This window comes from Marmota monax, unplaced genomic scaffold (assembly GCF_021218885.2).
Source record: "Marmota monax isolate L192 unplaced genomic scaffold, Marmota_monax_Labrador192_F-V1.1 WCK01_AAM20220418_F8-fsc00038, whole genome shotgun sequence".
Classification (NCBI taxonomy): Eukaryota; Metazoa; Chordata; class Mammalia; order Rodentia; family Sciuridae; genus Marmota; species Marmota monax.
Genome location: NW_026692498.1, coordinates 11,590,248 through 11,609,938, shown reverse-complemented (window position 1 = coordinate 11,609,938; position 19,691 = coordinate 11,590,248). Strand labels below are relative to the sequence as shown.

The following is a 19,691-nucleotide window of genomic DNA, read 5'->3' as shown; positions in this document are numbered from 1 at the left end:
CCGAGGCAGCTCAGGGTGCAGGACATGGCAGAAGCTCAGAGAGGAGGTCCTCAGGCCAGGTGAGTGGGCCCTCCTCACAAACAGGGGGATGTCTCTGCGATTCCACGTGGGCTTGGTGGGTGGGCGAGCAAGAGGGCCAAGTTTCATACCCATCTAGTCAGTGGTTGTCTGTAAGGTTGGAGGTGGGTGGGTGTCATTTAAATCCCCAGAAGAGAGCAGATGCAAGCCTTTAGCAACCCACCACCCCACAGCTAGAGAATGGGTGTCCCACGCTGTGGGGAGGATCTGCAATGTGGGTGCACCATCAGCCTCTGCCCCAGGGAGAGCCCATCCTGCTGCCAGTCACTGCCCTTAGAACTGGGAGGAACCTCCGTCCGCTCTGATCCAGTCCTGGAGACACATACACACAGAGACAATATGGAGAAAGCAGAGGACCACAGAGGACAGGGACCTGTCCAGGACCACCCTTTCCAGAGCAGAGGACTCTGTTTCCCCCAGACCCTGGGGCCCCTTGCAGGTGACCTCCCCTTTACACCAGGACCCCAACCTGAGGCACTGAAGGGGGTGGCCTTGGAACATACAGGAGCCTTTTTCTAACTGTTGAGCACTGAAACCCGATCCTCTAAGGTCCCCACCAGCCTCTATCACATGGTGCTACTCGGAGCCTCTGATTGCCACCTTTCTGCTTGGGGCACACGCACACACGCGCACACGCGCACACGCACACCCTCAGAAGCTCTCCCTGACTTCTCGGCTTTCCCTGCACAGTCTGACCAGGGTCACATTATTCATGTCCAGGTTTTCTCCTCCTGCATGACCCACCGCAGACCTGCCATGGACAGATCTCACTGGTTCCTGCAGGGGCGCTATGGTGTCCAGTTCAGAACTCCATAGACAAACCCGTGAACGGCAGTCCCAGTCCGGGCTCTCAGGACACTGGCTTGATCCGCTGGGAGCTCTCCGTCCCTCCCCACCACCTCCCCCACCCCCAGGAGCCCCGCTCCCCCGCCCCTCTTGCTGTGGCAGGATTCAGGTGGAGGCAATAAACTGTCAACTCCCAATGACAGAGGTGGGATGTGTCCCGTCTTGACAGAGGCCAAACAAGGGCAAGGTGGGGCCCAGCTGGTGGGATTCCAGGCATGTGATAGATGGGCGCTAAGCTGGCTGACATTGGTGACTAAGGGCCGGGCCCAGCATCTGTGACCTCTCTCCTAACCCCCACAGCCCATGCGCCAGGGCTGGCCCTAGGCTTCCTGTGTGCAGATGAGGAGAGACAGACACTGAGATGTCTAGACGTACCCAGGTCACAGCTCCCAGGAGTGGAGCCAGGATGGGGCCCTGGCCTGTCCCCTCTCGGTGCTGGTGGTCCAGCCCACTCTGCTGCTCTTCTGGGGGACGAGAGGCTCCTGCCCATCTCTGTTCCTGCCCTCCCAGGGCCGCAGGAGCAAAGGGGAGTATGCAGGACCCAGGGTGCTCACGGCCCTGTACTGAGCACCAAAACCCTGCTCGGTGTCCCTGGGATGCCAGGCTGGCTGGACTGTGGTCCCTGGGGAGGGGACAATGCTAAGGAATTTCCTCCCCTCTGCCCCCATTCTGCCAGCCGACCTTCACCCCAAAGCAGCCCTGCAGGTGCAGTGGGCCGGGGCCACAGGATATGCACATCACAGGACTCAGTTCACCCTGGGTCTTGGACAGAGGCAGTGAGACTTCACCAAGCCTTCCCTCTGGCATTCTCTAGCTGTGGGGGTGGGGGGTTGCTAAAGGCTTGCAGCTCCTCTCCTCCTGTTATAGGAAGGCCCTGGAGCAGCGTCCACCCCAGGAGAGAAACAGTTCCCGTGGATAGTAATCTGAGAGATCAGAGCCAATCCCCACCTCCGCCGTGGTACAGATCCCACAAGAAAGCTGCAAAGAAAGTCAAAAAATAAAAATCAAAACCTCCATAACCAGAGGTTTGGAAGTTTAAGGTCAGTTGGACCAAAATCAGACCCTCCAGAATACCAACTGCATAGAATCATTGGACCATGTGAAAAAGGGTTGTATGCCAATTCCGTTCAGGAAATTCCCTTAATGCCAAGGGTACACCCCTGTAGGAACCCTCACAGCCATTAAGAAGTGAAAGAGAAAGGTGATATCCAGGGTTTCCCAAAGTTATTTGACCATGAAACCCTTTTATTGCAGACCTGTTGGGATCAATTCTCCATGGAACATACTTTGAGAAAGGTTACTCTGTGTTCTTGAATAATCTTATTGGATTCTTATTGGATATCTGAACCACTTTCCCTACCACAGTGCCCATAAGTGAATGTCCAGGTGGTTGTCCTCTCTAGAGCCCAGATACTCACTACCCCTCACGGTCACTGCTGGTCAGTGGAGGTATCAACCAAGCAACCCAGGTCCAAGAGCACAGGCAATAGAGTCAGACCATACACGGTTCCAATCCCAGGCACTTCCCCACTGTGTGACCTGGGCCAAGGCCCTGGACTTCTCTGAACCTTGGGCTCCTCCTCTATGTAATAGTACTGACTTCCTGGGAATTGAAGGAGGTTGGCCTGCAAAATGGCCTCCTCCACAATGCTGGCAATGTCCCTTGGGTAATGTCCCTTCCTCTCTTCCCTGTCCATGACAGTCACCTGGGCTACTAGTCCCTCCCAACCCCCCAAGGTGCTCTTTCCAGCACCTCAGTGGGAAACATAACAAAACCAAACCTAAAAAATGGGGGTGTTCCCCCCGGGACCTCCTGAATTCACAGGTCAGTCTAAAAATCAAGGAGAACTGCACCCCCCCATTTATTTTATTTCTTCCAGGATAAAGAACCTGAGAGCACCCACAGCCTGTAAAGAATTCACTGATGAGCCCGCCCTCGGGGGGAGCCCACTGCCCACCTCCATCCCACAAGCCGGGTCCCATGCTCCCTGCTCTCCTGAGAAAGGAAGGCTTCCGCTTGTCTCCCCAGCAGCCCCCGAAGCGCTGATGCACCCCGTGGTGTCAGTACACACTGTCAGGGCCAGGTCCATATTGGCAAGCTTCTAGCCCTCTCCACAGCTTCCCCCTCCCTTTCTGGTACCCATTAAAATATCCAGAACATTCATTTCCACTTGTAGAGCAAACAGTACGTGAAGAATTCATGCCCACAGGCTCTGGTCAGCCTGCCATGTTTCCAGTCCTGGTCATTTATTGGCTGAGCAAACGTGGGCAAGTGGCTTCACTTCTCAGAGTCTCTTGTGAAATGAGAGTGAAGACAGTATTTGCCTCCTAGTGCCAGAATGATGGTAAAATCAGGTGGTGCCTGCGCAATGCTCATCCCAGGCCTGGAACAGACCGAGTGCTGGTGATGTTGGTGTTGATACTGTCCAGTATTGACCTCCTGACTCGGGGTTAGCTCTCACAAAGTCCTCAGCAGTTTTCTTTCCTTCTCTTCCCTTATTCCTGCAAACCTCGGAGGCCTGGGCATTGCTGTGGGGAATAAGGCACCAACTCAATCCCCCCCTGCCACCAACTTGGCCCAACTTGGTCCAGTAGATGGGGACTGTGTCCTTGTGACCCAGAAAGACTGGGAGCAGCTGCTAACCTCCATCCCCAGGGGCCAGACTATTCCAGATCAGATGTTGATCAGGGGCTATCCGACAGGGCCAGCACTGTTCTGAACGGCCCCAGTCAGAGGGCAGGAGGGACCAGTGTCATCTCACCCAAGTACAAACCTCAGAAACCAGACCAGCTGATTCAGCCTTTCTCCTTGACCCACAGCCAGGGTCCCCAGCCCGAGTCCACGGGAGCAGTTGTCCCCAGCTCTGTCATGGAGGAGCTCCCACCATGGGGGGGCCTCAGCCCATCCCAGCCTGGGCAGACAGATCCACCCAGGACCAGCACCCAGCCCAGGCTTCTGGTTCCAAACAGGCCCCAGGAGAAGCCCTGGAAGAACGACCTTCTCCAGGAACTGGGCGTGAGTGTCCACTCCCTGGGCCCCTGAGGGAGGGTGCGGAGGAGAGGGGATCAGAGGTGCCGGGAGACAGGAAGAGGTCTCCAGCTTCGTGCTTAATGCTCATCCTAAAATTTAAAAATCAGGAGGAGGAGAATTTGCCCACACCTGCTGCTCTGTGAAGTGTGAGCAGGGCCCAGGGTGGCAGCCATCAGAGCCAGCCCCGGGGACAGATGCCCCTGCTGGCATGGGGCCTTGGCAGCCCCTGCAGCGGGTCCTGGGGAGTGTCCTTCCTTGCAGACTAGGACCCTGATAGTGCACTAGAGATGGCAGGAGTTGGTCACTGACGGCCTCCCCCAGGGTCTGCCGCCAAGTGCCCCACCTCAGCCACCCCCTCTCCTCCCGCCCAGGTCTTCCACTGCGCCATTGCTATGATTCACCTGTTCTTTGGGGGTTACATGATCACCAGAGTCAAGAATCTTCACCTGGTGGTGCTCAAGTGCTGGTATCCATTCTGGGGGGCTGCCTCTGTGAGTAGGAGTCAGCACGGCCCGGGGCTGGGTTAGGAGGCTGGCTGGGAGGCCTAGCATGGAGGCTGGAGGCTGGGGCGGGCCTCCCCTTTCTCCAGTCTCCCCGTCTCGACTTCCACCATCAGCCACACTGGCCCTAGCTCCCTTCCAAGGCCCTGTGGCTCCTGAGTTCCAGAACATTCCAGGGCTCCCTGGCCCCTCCCCTGACGGAACATGTGCATTCAGCAGGGAGGAGGGCCAGTGTGACTGGGGACAGCTCCCTTCCACCGACGGCCAGGCTGCCTTTGAACCCCACAGCACATTGCTGGAGCCTGACTTCCAAGTCAGGGTCATTCTGCAGGAGCCCACGGGATGCAGCACATGGACACTGTCCTCTCAAAGCCGTGACCAGATGGGGAGATGGGAGGAGACCAGTGACAGAGACAGGAGCCATTTCTCTGAGGTTCCCTGTTTCTCCGGGTCCCCAGGGCACCTACCCCATCCCCTAATCTCCTGTGGGGGAACAGCTTTCGCACTAAGTCTCAATACCACAGGACGCCCTTGAGCACGCGTCCCAGACACCCCACTTCCACTTCAGTCCTGTGTCCCCATTGTCCCACCTCGGAGTTCATCACATGATGCTAGAACCTTCCAAACACACGGTGCCTGTTGGTCCTTTGCTCCCAAGGACTGGTACAAAAGTGCTCAGCAAACATCTGAAGGAATGAGCACAGAGATACGCAGAGCCCTTAGCACCGAAGGCTAGTAACCTCCAACTGCAGGATCCAGAAAAGGCCTGGGGGCAGGGGTGGGGGGGCTGGTCCCAGCGGGAGGGGAGGCTTTGGGAAGGGAGAGCAGAGGCACTACAGGATGTTCCAAGCGCAAGGCCCAGGGAGGAGCTGGCTTTATCTGGAGAGAGGTTCTCCTCCTCGCCTGCCACCAGCGGGTGGTTTTCTTGGAGAGTGGAGCGAGGGGAATTTGTGGGTTTCAAGAAGCCCAGCTTCTCCCTCCCTTGACTTTCCCATGGGGCCTGCAGTTTCTCATTTCAGGGATCTCGGCATTAACGGTGGTGACCTTTCCCAAGTCCTGTCTGGTGAGTTGGTGCCTTGAGATCATTCCCGCCCTCCCAAGCAGCGGGTAACTAAGGTCACCTGTGTGCAGTGGCAGCTGGACAGGCAGCTCAGGAGGATTTGCTGGGAGCAGTCACGTGCCTCTGGAACAGCAGAGGGCCTCTGAGCAGAAAGGTCCAAACGCAGGCAGGTGAGGGTGGCTGGGAGGAGAGGAGCCCAGAGGCTTTGATCCTCTCAGCAGGAAACGGCACCCTGGTCCCTCCAGTCTAGAAGGGAGCTTTGCTGGTGTTTTGATCTCAGTCACGATGTGGTCATCCTCCCAGAAGCCAAAGTCCCCCAAGCGGGAAGTTTGAGAACCACGCCTGGTCTGCTTCCCTTCCCCAGCCTGTTGCTTCCGGATGCCCCTTGCTCCTCACTTTTCTCGCCATCCCCTGTCCTCCCTCAGCCCCAGTGGTGGCCCTGTCACTCTGTCCTGGAGGGGACATCCAGCTTGCTCTCCACACAGCAGCCTGAGGGATCGCTGTGGAATACAAGTCCCTCCAAGCCATTCCACTACCGTCAACCTTCCCGGGTCCCCGGCCGCGCTCAGCTTGCCTCCAATGTCAGCAGGCCCCAGCCCGCACCTGGATTTCCTCTGCCAGGCAGATGGGACTGTGGTCCTGCCTGTGCGGCCCGGGCTCCCTGTCCTTTCCCATCTGTGACAGTCTTACCTCTGTCCTCCTGGAGGTCTTCCTGCCAGCCTCTGTGTCCCCACAGCTCTTTGCCCATGCTACATTCTGCATGGGCAGCGGCTGTAAGAGCATCTCCGTAGCCAAGAGTGGTCCAGGCGGGCGCAGGGCAGGCATCCCCCACCAGACTGAGTGGGTGGAAACGGACAGATGACCACACCTGCATATTGTATTCCATGGCCTCCACCCACGGCAGGTCCTGCTGCCCCTCCCCGCCCTCTGCCCCGGAATCCCTGGCCTGGTCCTGCCATGTCTGTGCCCCTCAGCCTGGACTGGGTGTGGCTGTCCCCTAACCCCCTCAGAGACAGAGAATAGGAGGCAGCTGGGGCATTGAGCCCAGCAGAGGCTGCTCAGCAAGACCTGCCCATCCCCAGGCCTCGCCTGCCTGCACTGAGAACCCTTCCGACACCTGAGCACAGGGAGCTCTTACTGCAAAGAAATCCATTCTAATATGAAAGTTTGTCGATTCCACGGGTTCACAGTCTTTCCTTTGATAAGGGTTTGCATTTGGCATCATGTTCTTGGAATAACGCTTGGCCCAAGAGGGTGGTGGACACAGGACCACTGTGGGATGAGCAGAGAGGGCGTGCAGACACTAGGTGGGAGGCCTGGGACACCTTCGGGGATACTCCTGTGCTTTCCTGGGGGGTGGCTCATTCAGGTCCAGTCCCTGGCCATCTGGTATAGGATGGTCGGGGCTTGTTTTGAGGGGATGTGGCAATGGGAAGTCCTCCATACCAAGCTCTGTGGACCTGTATCAGCTGTTGGGTTCTCAGCATGAGAAAGCTGGCTGGGTCCTCCTCAGTGGTCAGTAGCTCAAAGCCTCCTGTGTGGTGAGCAGCTTCGGGCCCAGAGACAGGCGAGTCCCTCTGGAGTCACAGAGGAAGCTCCCAGCAGGCCTGGGAGGAGCACCCAGACCCGAGTCTCCCGACACTGGACACTGGCTCGGCCTCTCTCTTGGCTTGCAGAAGGGGCTGTGCCTGACCGCCAACCTCATCAGCTTCTTCTGCGTGCTGGCTGGCCTGTTCGTCATCGCCAAGGATTTATTTCTGGAGAATTCATTTCCGTGGCCAATCTGGAAACCGTACCCCAACTCCACAGTGAGTGCCCAGACCCCAAGTGTCCTCTGACACCAAGGAAGCCGCTGCCCCGGGCTTGGCTGAGAGGGAGCTTCCAGCTCTTGGGAAACCTCCTCCGAAGCCCAGGTGCAGGCAGCTGAGCCCTCAGCTGCTCCGTCCCCAAGGCTCCCAAGGGGATGGTCAGCCTTCTCCTGTATCAGCATCAGGGAACTGAACAGGGCCCCAAGTCACAGAGTCTGACCCTTCTTTTATAGAAGGACAAACTGAGGTCCAGGGGGGCTGTCTGAGATCAAGGAGCGAGTTAGTTACAAAGCCAAGGCCAGGACCTAGAACTGCCCGCTCCCCAGCCCGTGTTCTAAATGTGACATCCGTCACCTACGAGCCTCCCAGCAGCCTTGTAGAATTGGCCAAGTCTATTTTGCTATTCCCACTTTACAGGAGTGAACACTGAGGCCCAAGATGCTAAACTGGGTGACTAGGGCCCCACAGCAAGTCAAGGATGCAGTGACAACCCAAAGCTGGGTCCGTGACTCCAAGCCCCACTAGCCACACCACAGCTGCCTATGCAGCAGGAGGTGGACTGGCCATGCCAAGGCCAGTACCTCTGGGCCAGGTTCTCGAGGTTCTGACCATGGCCACCCGCTCTTCCTTATCTCCCCCAACACTCACACCCACACGCATGTGCACACACACATGCACACACTTGGTCCCTACTGAATGTCAGCAGCCTTGGGAGCTGTCACCCAGCTGCACCATGGTCCTCAGCCCGCTCCTCCCCTCCCCCACTGTAAAGGGTGCTCCTTCTGTCCCATGTATCACCACCTGTCAAGAAAAGTTGGCTCAGATGACCCTAAGGCCACCTTCAGTTCTCCCAGGGACCCCCCGAGATTCCCCAGCCCTCAGACGTTAGCAAGGGCTCATCAAGAACCAGATGTGGAGCAGCAGAGGTCACCCCCAGCCCCAGAGCCCCGCCCCGGCCTCCCCGCACAGCCCCCCCCCCCCGGGGGCTGAGGCTCTTGCCACTTGTGCCTTGATCTGACTCCTGCCCTGCCTGGTCCACATGAGAGAAGCGGAAACCCAGCAGGACCTGGTCCTGTGTCCCCTCTGCTCCCAGAGCCACATGCAGAGGCTGGAGCTGGGCCTGCTCTGCTTCACCTTCATGGAGCTCTTCCTGCCGGGACCCACAGCCGTCGTAGCCTACAGTGGGGACCGCCAGTCTGCAGAGGTGAGCCCTCAAAAGATGGGGACAAGAGGCAGCAGCGGGCTCAGAAAGGGGAGAGAGAAGGCCGGGGTCCCGCAGTGGCATGTGCTGCTCCTTCCTGAGCATGGTGTAGGCAGCACACACGGCGAGTGACTTACCCGTGGTGGCCAGGACACGGGTAGCAGGACCAGAAATGAGGGCCCTGTCCACTGACCCCGGCAGGCCTTTCCCCAGCTCCTTCCTCAAGACCAGGGAGGCTGGGAACGGTCACTCAGCCCCACGGAAGTCTCTGGATCTTCAGTTTTCATCTTCAAAATGGCCCCTGGGGAGGGCTCTGGGAACAGCCAGTCACACCACATGCATGAGCAGCAGCAGGGACAGAAACTCCTCTTTTGCAGGACAAGGACGATGCCTCCCTCATTCCCGACATGCCACTGGAATTCAGGGGCCTGTCCCTGGGGCCTCCACCGACCTACAAGGATGTGACTCAAGGTGAAGAAAAAACTCAGGGGTGAAGAGGCTCAGCCCCCGGCGCCCCTGGACCTCAGAACTCACATGGCCCAGTCTCCCTGGCACAGACAGGAGCCAACGCCCACGGGGAAGGGGCAAATGGCACTGTTGCTAGAACCATCTGTGCCAGGCGCGGTGGCCACGGTGGGCTGGCCCCTCCCTCCGGCCCACGCCCTGAGCCCTCAGCACCTGGCGTGGCTGGTAAGAGCTGCCTCTTGGGAACCCAGACACCATCGGGCCCAGTTGTCTTCCCGGCCAGCCTCCAGAGCACAGCCCTGGCCCGCAGGTGTCCACGGTGGGCTGCACGGGAGCCACCGAGGGGGCTCCTCAGAGCTGCGGGCAGCAGGAGAGGTTTCTGGGGAATCTGTGTGTCCGAGTGTCTGGATTTGGGGTGGGGGCAGAGGGGGCCGTGAGTCAGACAGAAATCTGTGACCACTTCTTCCCTCCAAACTCCCAGTGGCTCTCTGCCTCCCTGAGCCTCAGTGTCTCCATCTGAAAAGTGGACAGAGGTGACCCGGGAGCCTCTCCTGATCTCAGAGGCCAGAGGTCAAGAGTGGAATTCAAGGTTCTGGTGGTGACTGAGGTGGCCAGAGGCCCGGCAGCCTCCGTCCAAACCCGGCTGTCCTGAATAGCGAAGGCCAGGGAGAGATCCGCGCCCCAGGGCCCAGCTGCAGTCATCCAAGGGAATTCCTCCTGGGTCTGGCTTATTTGTGGACTGTGTGATGTTCTTACTATTTCCTTAAATTGATATTTTTCCCTTATTTTAAAGGGGCAGCTTTGTAGCAGCAACAAATGAGAAATCAGTATCTTTCCATAAGTAGACACTAAACCCCAGCAGAACATAGAGGAGGTGAAATTAAACACAATGTGACTCCCCACCCCACCTCGAGATCTCACCTACTGCTGCTTGTCCTCTTGTTCAACTCTGCTCTGGCCACCCTGGGGTCCCCTGAGGCTCCCTGGACATGTCAGGCACACCCTGCCTCTGAGCTGTGGCCCTTGGCCTTCCTCTGCCTGGACTCTCCTCCCCCAGAGCCCACTCTTTCCACTTTACTGAACCACCAACTCTAAGCCAATGTCAACATCATCCGGCCTTTGTGTCCACCTGGGATGCAGGCACTGCGACTATCCGTTTCACACAGGCTCAGAGAAGTTCAGTAAGTTGTCCAAGGGCACACAGCGAGTCAGTGGCAGCCTGGCTCCAAACTGAAGTCCACCTACTGTTGACATGCAAGATTAGTCACAGGATGGCCCCTGCTCTCCTCAAGAGGTGCTTTCACTTGGGAGGGGACTTGCACCTATGAGGGGCCACCACCCAGGGCTCCACTGCAAAGTCAGCCCTCATGGCCCACAAAAGCCCCATCCACCTAGTGGGCGTAATGCACACGGTACCCCCAATTTTTAGTTCTCTGGAACAGCAGGCCTCTGTCTGTGGGTGGGATGTCCTGGGACTATTTGCCCTTGCACTGAAGATTCCAGGGTTCGGGGTTCTCTGAATTCTGCTGTCTGCTTTGTCACCTCCCTCACTGCCACTTCTGACTGTCACCTCTGGCTGTGGTCACGGGCTTACTCAGCACCTCTTCTCTCCACTCTGATCTGCTGCTTCTCGGTTTCTGTGGGCTGCATCTGGCTTTAGAATAAAATGTAAAGCTGAAGTCTCCCTGACCGCGTGGCGAGAGGAAGCCGTGCAAATGTCCAGGACCAACCCCATCTCTCTAAAGATGAGCGGCTGGAAGAAATGAGTCTCAGCTTGGCTCTCTGGAGACCTAGGGGCTAACTCCAGCTCTGCCAGTAACTTACTGTGTGATCTCCACTCAGCCCCTTTCCCTCTTTGGGCCCCAGTTTCTCAGCTGTAGAAGAGGACATTGTGCTAGATGGGTGCTTGTGTCAGTGAAGATAGAAAGGACCCAGCTGCTCAGGAGGCTGAAGCAGGAAAAGGACAAGTTCAAGTTCAGCCTTGGACAAATTAGTGATTCTATGTCTCAAAGTAAAAGAATAAGACTTGGGCTATAGCTCAGGTGTAGAGCACTTGCCAAAGCAGATGAGGAGCCCTGGGTTCAATCCCCAGTATGGGGGGTAGAGTGCGGTGGGTGGGCGGGGGGTGCAGGGTGTAGAAATGGCATGTGACTTGATTCATATTCTTTAAAGGTCAGTAGATACGAGATTGTCAAAATGACCTTCCTTTAAAAGGATGTGGCCTTTGCCACAGCCAAGCAGGGTAAGCAGACCTGAGAGGAGGACGGTCACCTCGGCCGTTGGTGTCTTTAGCAGAGAAGGCAGAGTTTCCAGCACCAGGTTAGAAACCGCAAGCAGATCTGACCATGGAGTTGAGTTTGAATGAACTTGTCAACTTTTTCTTTTTTTTTTTTTTTTCCTTTTTTGCTGTCCTGGGGATTGAACCCAGGGCTCTCTATCACTGAGCTGCATTCCCAGTCCTTTTTTTTTTTTTTTTTTTTTTGAGACAGGGTCTCACTTATTTGTCCAGGATGGCCTTGAACTTGTGATCTCCTGCCCCAGCTTCCCAAGTCACTGGAATTACAGGCATGTGCCACCATGCCGGCTTTGAATCAATATTTCTATAGGTATTCAGCCCGTAAACTAGACCCAAGGTCATTTTGGCCCATTATGAAAAATACTCACACAAACCAAAAAGTTAAAAGAATAATACAACAAGTGCTCTTAAAAAACTCTCCACCAAGATTAGAGGGTTAACATTTTGCCTGTTTGCTTTCTCGCTTTCTGTACTGATATCTCTTTTATCTGTGTATATACACATGCACATACATAAATTCATATATATGTACCATTTTGTGAAACTACCTCAAAGTAAGTTGTAGAAATCATGACTCTTTGTCCCTAAATTCTTTCACCTGCATTATTTCCTAATGATAAGATTTTTTTCTTCTACAGAATCTCAATTGTCACGCTAAAAAAATTAGAAATAATTTCCTAATTCTAACATCCTGTCCGTATTCAGATTTTCCCCCCACCAAACCAAAAAAGTCTTCATTGTGATAAATTTTTAGCCTGGGTCTATTCACATTTTACGTATTATATTTTATTATCCAGGAGGGACAGGCTAGGTGAGCAGTGGCTTCCGGAAATAATGAGCACATACACCCTGTAGAGGTCAGGGGCAAGAACAGCTGAGGTGGTGGGGGTTAGACAGAGCACCTGGGGCCCCCCACCACCTATATCACTTTCTTTTCCCTTTACCTAGAACAGTTCTCTGCGTTGTTTCATGACATGGACTTTTTGAGACACGTTGGTTTGTGGAATGTGTGATGGTCCCCTGGTGGGGCCTCTCACTTCTTCCTCCCCCACCTCCTCCCTGCAGCCTGGCAGTAATGTCTAGGGCTTGGTCCCGTGCAGGAACCTCTGCTGAGAAGAACATTCTGGAAAGGATTCCTCATGCTGTACCCCACCTGGGGCGCTGCAGGGAGGGGGACACTCGCTCCTCCATTAGCCATGCTGGGCCCAGGGAGACAGTTTTATTCCTTTTTCCTGCAAGAGTTTTTATTTTATGAAACAGCACACATCACTAATCAAATAGGAAAATGTTGCCATGTGTCCTTCTGTAATATATGAACATACACGACAGGGAAACTTCAAATGCATTTAGCCTTCACTTTATAGCACTCAGTTGGAAGCAATGGCTTAAACGCCGTATTTTTTCTTTTTACTTAGAGTCGCTCCTTATCACATGCATGCAACAATGCAGAGTCTTTGGGGCTCTCCCTGGAGGGCACATATGATTACCAGTGCCACAGCCAAGTCATGGGAACCTGCAAGTCTGCATACGGGCTTGGGAGGCTGAAGGGGAGGATAGCCAGGTTCTCTGCCTGCTCTGGCCCTTGAGGCTTCCACAACCAGGAGCCAAAAGAAGGAAGACACCATAGCCCACATCTCTAAGCAACACCTCCTGCAGTCAGATATCAGCTCAAGGGCCTGGGAGCAAATTAACCAGAAGCCTCTGGTGCCTGGGTCCCCACAGCCAGGGCTTTTCCACTCCCTGGAGAAGACAACGCCCAGTGAACTTTGATCCCGGGAGAGACAGGCTACCCTGTTGAGGTCAGGGGCAAGAGAAGCTGCAGGCGGCGGGGGGCGGGGGGGGGGGGGGGGGGGTGTAGAGCACCTGGGGCTCCCCCACCTCCTAACTTCCTCCTGCTTGCAAAATTTCACATATTCTAAAAATCATTGAACTGTAGGGGGAAAAAATGAGTCCATCTAAAGCAATTTATTAAATAAATAATGATACAGCTGAGCATGAAGGCACACACCTATAGTCCCAGCAACTCGGGAGGCTGAGGCAGGAGGATCACAAGTTTGAGGCCAGCCTGGGCAACTTAGTGAGAGCCTGTCTCAGAATAAGAACTAAGAAGGGCTTAGGATGTCACTCAGTGATAGAGTATTCCTGGGTTCAATCCCCAGTACCACTAAATAAATAAATATGAAGATACAAAACACAGAAACAGTTAAGAATCTCGAAGGTAGCACTGGAAAGATTGGGAAATAGGGAAAGGAGATCTTTTCACCCTACCCTGCCTTCCAAAAAAAAAAGTGGACTTGCACTCTGTGGTTGAGATTGAAACTTCCCTGTGGCCTTGAGCCTGGTGTTCTACTTTCTATGCTCATTGACCTTTTGCGTTAGAAGAATCTCTGTGGATCATTTCACCCTCATGTATCAGATGGAGAAACTGAGGCCTCGGTGGGTGATGGGGCTTAGTGGAGATAACCAGCAGCCTCTGCGTTGCCCCTCTGCCCATGGCCCTCCTAGCCCCAACCCCCTGCTTCCCTGGGAGCCCAAGAGCATAAGAAATATAAGTCCCATCTGTGTCTGACCCGTCCTAAGTCTCTGGCTCCCAAACCTACTGTCTCCTCCAGTCTGTGAGACAACCTGCAAACTAACCCCACCTCCACCCCAGGAGCACACTGCGAAACCCCAAGGTTCCCGGAGGCAGGTCCTGAGGCTTGTCAGCATCTCGATCATTTATTCCCTGCTTCCTTCATCCCACAGGAAAAAACTGAGCTCCTGCCGCGCTGTGTCTGGGGCAGATCCCCACGTCAAACCCCGACACGTCCCCAGCCCCCAGAGGTCGACCCTGTTGGGTGAGCCCGGCCTGAGTCAAACCATCACACAACTAAATGTAAACCCGCTCTCAAGGAAAACAGAAGGGTTATCAGAGAACATGATGGAAACCTGACGGGGAATTCGGTGGGGTTGGGGAGGAGAGGGGGTCGAGAGTCAAACACTCTTGGACAAGGGGTACATCTTTTTTTCCTATTTCAATAAACAAAAATAAAATTACAGTATAAATGAATCTTATGATTGCTCCCAACCATAAGACAAAGAATGATAGAACTGGAAATGACCTTGAAGGTTATGATCTGGTCCAACATCTCCATTTGACAGATGGGGAAACAGACTCAGGAGGGGAAGGGGTGTTCCAAGGTCACCCAGCTTGTACCCTTAGAAGCAACCAGCTCTCCTCCCTCTACCGTTAGTCCCCTCCTCGTGACGCCACCAGCCAGCTCCTGCCGAACAGTGAGGGATATTCCTGCTCCCTTCGCCGACTCCCACACGGGGTCCCGACCCCAATAGCACCGCCCTCCAGCTTTTCCCAACTGCGGCTCTGCGCCCCTGTCGTGACCCACAGAGGTGGCATAGAAGACTAGGAAAACTATCCCTTAAAAAAAAATCCAGAAAGGGTGAGAGGGTCCAGGAACACGGAGGACATGGGAATGGCCAGCGCTGGAGACAGAGCAGAGGCAGTCACCATGGCCCACCCCAGGATGCCAGCCCCAGCCACACCCTCCCAGGTTCAGGGCAGCCCGGGGAAGATGTCAGGATTGGCAGGTGTCACTTGTAAAAGGACACACAGGCTTTGTGTAGGGAAGTAGCCTTTTCTGCGGGGGATGGCTGGGGATCTCTGAAGGAGCCTCTCCTGGGGCCTCCTCTAAGGTGCTTGAGACGGTCTACAGGACCCAGGGTGCACACCATCCCAGGCCTCAGGAGGGCCCCTCCCCAGATTCTCGCAGCTGGTTTGCATCTGGCATGGAAGATGACACTAACATGTACAGAGCCACCTCTGTGTGCCACGGCCGTGTGGGACACTTTGCACGTAGTCTTCCATTTGGTCCCACAAGGTCCCACGGATGGGTATCTCCCTCCGCTTTGGAGGTGAGCAAAGGGAGGCTCGGGAGGTTTGCTGGCTTGCTCAGGTGAGGGAGGTGTGACGTCCAGGCAGAGTACCCGCAGCCAGGAGGCGGCAGGAGCATCACCAAGGCCCAGCATGGCCCGCAGGACAGGAAGGATGGGAGGGGCCGGTATTCTGCAAACTGGCCTGCTCAGAAGCGTCACCTGGGACACCCTGAAGGCAAAGCTTCCCAGGCGCCTCCCTGGAGATCTGATTCTGACAGCCAGCCATGAGGCCCAGGTGGTGGTGTTTTCATCCCGTGTCCAGATGATTCTTAGGATCAAACAAGAAGGGGCAACACCGCGGAGAAAAGAGAAGGGACTGTTTCCGGGTTCACTGGCAACTTGAGATGTTTGGGGGGTGGTTATTTTTGCTTAGGGAGGCATGAGGCACTAAGGTGGACCGACAGGGGGATGGGAGTTTGGCCTTCTGTCGCTGTCCATCCACAGCCCGTCTGAGCTGAGCAAACCGAGGTGATGCCCCTCGCCCCCACGCGGGAGGCCTGGTGATCAAGCAGGGGACCCAAGTGAAGTCTCCAGTCCGTGATGAGGACCTACCAGACAGGTGGAGCTGGGGGGCTGGTGAGGAGGGAGGGGCGGCAGGCGGGAGGGGGAGAGAGCAGGAAAAGCCAGGCTTCCCAGCCAGCCGTCCTGAAGGCACGCCCAACTCCTCCGCTCGTTAGCGGTGTCAGCTCATGCGGACCCCACAGTTCTGGAAGGCAGGGGGGAAACTGGAGATGGCCGTGGAGAGAAGGTACCAGGTAAGAGGCAACCAGCTCCCAGCCCCCAGCAGGGACCTTCCTGCGTCTCCAGGGTGTGGCTTTGTCCGTGAAAGGTCTGGGCGCACACCGCTAAGTGAATGGCATGGTGATGTCTCCTCCTGTGGCCTTTGATTCCCACCAGCCCCGTGTTGCAGACCCCTAGAGTTGCTGGCCGTGGTGGCCTGTCCTTTGGTTTTGGTGACTACAAATTACACCCACACCGTGTCCTACCTACCACCTTCCCTAGTGACGAGGCTTTTCAGATGGGAAAACGAGACCCAGGACGAGGGCATCTGCCTCATTCTTGGGCCCCAGATGTGTGGGCTACAGACACCCTGAGATGGCCGAGGCCAAGACCTGGGCTCCAGCCCCCTCCAACAGGCTTCAGGCAGCCCTGCCCACAGCCCACCTGCCTCTGAGGCCAGCCCGTCAATGGTGACAGTCAGCCAGTGATTGTCTCTTCCCTGGAAACCCCAAGGGCACCGTGGCAGAGCCCAGAGGCCCTGGGGATGCCCACCCCACCCAGGAAGAGCTCTTCCACCAGGGAAAGCCAATGAGTCTGGGGGTAAGTGGACCCCCTAGGCCCACCCTTTACATCATCAGCTGCTACCGTGGCCCTGGAGGTACGGGAAGAGTGTCTGGGAATATCAGGAACGTCACAAAGCCATCCCAGCAGTGACACAGTGACAGGTCCTACAGGGCCCAGGGAACATCAGCCAGACAGGGAGAACAGATCTGCTGGGTTTCCCCGCGTGCCCCCAGCTCCAAAACTCACAGCAAAGGGCTGGGCTGCCGGCTCCTGGAAGTCTCCTGCTTGAACCCAGAACGAGGGGCAGTGCTCCCAGCAGCACCTGTCCCCTCCCCAGGCCCCAGGAGCCAGGCAACATCCTCCTAGGGCTGCTGTGGTGAGGGCGACTTCTCCCCAGTTCCCTCTGCTGATGCCCCTCACCTGTGCTACCCAGGGTCTTCCCACTGTACCTGCCAGTGTGGCAGAAGGTTGTGCCTGCCCAGCTCTGATGTCAACACAGGCAGCTGAGCGGGAAAAGTGGGGGAGCAGACGTTTGAATCCCAGCACCTCCATTCACTGCCTGTGTGGCTCTGAGCCCCTGTTTCCAAAATGGGGTGTCACCTACCCTGCTGGTGAGCACCAAATGTTGGGGGGAGCAGAGAGTCCCTGGGAGAAGCTACTTCTCTTAGGTGACCCTCAAGAGGCACAGTGTCAAGGTCAGGGTCAAAGAGCTTCTCTCAGGGTCACAGACACCTAGGAGGCTGCTGGTCACACTCTGGGACAAGCGACTATGTGCTTCTGGGCATCAAGAAGGCAGAAGCAACACTGTGTTCTAAAAGGAGAGGTGGAAACTGGAGATGCCACAGGCAGAGAGTAAGGAGCTCCAGCTTTGTCCACGGCAGAGTCCCCGGTCCCAGGCCCTGTTCCTGAGTCACAGCAGTGAAGATGCCACCTCCTGGCGTGGGTATCAGGAGAGCTGACTAATGATTCAAGGCACAGGGGTGAGTACCCTGGAGACTCGCCAGTGACAGAGCCACCCGGGAAGGGCTGCAGAGACCCAGGGACTTCATTTTCTCCCCAGGCCCACAGGGGAGAGTTTGAGTCTGTGACATGGGACTGGAGTTGCAGGATTAGAGCTCTCTTGGCTGAGGGGAAGCCCAGGTCCACCCCATGGGAGCACCCAAGCAGGACTGGATGGCCCAAGATGGAGCGGGACGGTTGGGGTACTCGGCTGCTTCAGAGAATCTGGGGGCAGCATGAAAAAGGGCCAAGCCCCAAAATATACAGCCCAAGGAGGCAGAAAGGTGATGTTCCCAGGGACGCGCCCCCCGTGATGGCACTCACGAAACGCAGCTGCCAGGACTGTGGCTTGATTCCTGGTCCCAGATCAATGTCACCCTGTCACCTGGGCAGGTGGCTTCCCTTCTTTTAGCCTTAGTTTGTTGTTGTTGTTGTTGTTGTTGTTGTTGTTGTTGTTTAATCAAAATAAGGAGCTGGTCACTCCCTCCTTGAAGCATGGTCCAGGGACCAGCAGCTTTGGCATCACCTGGGAGCTTGTTAGAAATGTGGCCCCAGGCCCACTCCCAGGGGCAGAGTCAGCCTGCACGTTATAGTGAACCCCAAGCTGTTCATCCAGGTTCGAGAAGTCCTGGACCAGGTACCTGGGAATCTGCAGTGGCCACCCACTAGGCTCCTCCTTCCAAGCCAGCAGAGTGTCAGGGAGACCTACCACCCTCCCCTGCTCCCAGAAGGCCCATTTCTCTCGGTTTCGTGTAGGAGCCCTGAGCCTTAAATACCCTCGGCTCTGCATGAGGGGTTCACAGGACGGCAGGTGCTGAGGTTCCCCAAGTCCATCAGTCCTCCTGTCTCTCCGTGCAGTTCTGCATCTCAGGATGAACCACCCCGTCACCTCAAGGGATAGCATGGTTCACCGGGTGAGTTTATCAGCCATTGTCTCTGACTCTGGGCACAGCTGTCCTGCCCATGAGGGACCACGTTAAAGTGGATACTTACAGGAGCCTTTGCACAGGATGGAGGAAGAGTGGAGATCGGACTCTGTCCTCTATCCTACCTACTGTCCAGTGTGAGCCCCCAAGCACCCTCCCTTCTTGTAGGAGCCTCCTGCCTCTAACTAGAACCTAAAGTCCCAATCCCTCTCCTTTACCACAGTTCCCCATGCCTGCCCCCTGCTGTGGCCACCATATGGCCCCAACCAGATAGGGAGAATGCAGATGGCAGTAACCTTGCAGGACCTCCTGGGCCAGACCTTCGGAAGGGGATCCATCCAGTCCTGAGCAGCCCCCAACAGAGCCATCTCTCTGTCTAACCTAGAGACTTGGGATGGTGTATTCATGTCCTAGGGTGGCCACACAAATGACCACAAGCTAAATGGCTTAAAACAGCGGAAACATAATCTCTGATCCTGTTAGATGAAAGCCCTAAACCAAGGCATTAGCAGGATTCGTTGTCTCTGAAGTCTGTAGGGGAAGATTCTTTCTTGCTGCTTCTCCACTTTCTGTAGTTGCTGGCAATCCTTGATGTCCCCTAGCCTACAGACACACGACTCCAGTCTCTGCCTCCGTTGTCACATGGTCTCTGTGTGTTCCTTCTCTTCTTATAGGGACACAAATAGAAATCCAGTGTGACCTTACCTTAATAGGATTGCATCTGCAAAGACCCTATTTCCAAACAGGTCCCATTCATACATGTAAGTTACGACTTCAACAGATCTTTTGGGGAAAATGTAATTCAAACCACAGAAGAAAATGGTGTTTATATTAAGGTGGATTCTGAGGATTGATTAATGTTGTCCTCCAGGACACAGGAGGCACTGTCCATATGTCTGCTATCTGGGCCACGTGCCACAGAGCCACCTTCTGGCTATTCAGGCTGACTTAGTTCTGGTGGCCCAGGGCTCTAGCAGTTGGAGTAGAGATGTCTTTTCAGCTGGGGCCACTGGTTCCTAGCACCAGGGGCAGGTTGGAGGCTCTTCACGGGGAGGCCAGCACCCTCTCCTACTGACTGGGTAGCAATGGGTGCTCTGGTCTCCCCGGCAGATGAAGGTCAATGCAGGGCTAAACCTGGCCAGCTCTTGTGTGCCGGCCTCGGGGTGTGCACCTTAGTGACAGAGCTGGTGGTCAGCAGCAGGTGCACTCAGGTGAGTGCCAGGGGCCCAGCAGAGGAGAGAGACGGGGGCCAGGGGACCAGCACCTG

General features: G+C 55.7%; 1 protein-coding gene across 1 annotated transcript; it reads left to right on the top strand.

Moving 5' to 3' along the window:
- The first annotated feature begins 3,293 nt into the window (after positions 1 to 3,293).
- Positions 3,294 to 9,018, top strand: Ms4a10 (membrane spanning 4-domains A10). Its single transcript, XM_046444518.1, has 7 exons — positions 3,294 to 3,328; positions 3,745 to 3,940; positions 4,327 to 4,446; positions 5,462 to 5,518; positions 7,192 to 7,323; positions 8,417 to 8,527; positions 8,902 to 9,018. The coding sequence occupies exons 1-7, from the start codon at positions 3,294 to 3,296 to the stop codon at positions 9,016 to 9,018; spliced, it is 768 nt and encodes a 255-aa protein (XP_046300474.1).
- Positions 9,019 to 19,691: the final 10,673 nt, after the last annotated feature.

Bases quoted from the DNA above. Each gene is read 5' to 3' on its own strand.
- Ms4a10 (XM_046444518.1), top strand. From the start codon at position 3,294: ATGCTCATCCCAGGCCTGGAACAGACCGAGTGCTG. The intron at 4,447-5,461 runs GTGAGTAGGAGT...TGGGGCCTGCAG, and splicing joins CATTCTGGGGGGCTGCCTCT to TTTCTCATTTCAGGGATCTC. The intron at 8,528-8,901 runs GTGAGCCCTCAA...CCTCTTTTGCAG, and splicing joins GGGACCGCCAGTCTGCAGAG to GACAAGGACGATGCCTCCCT.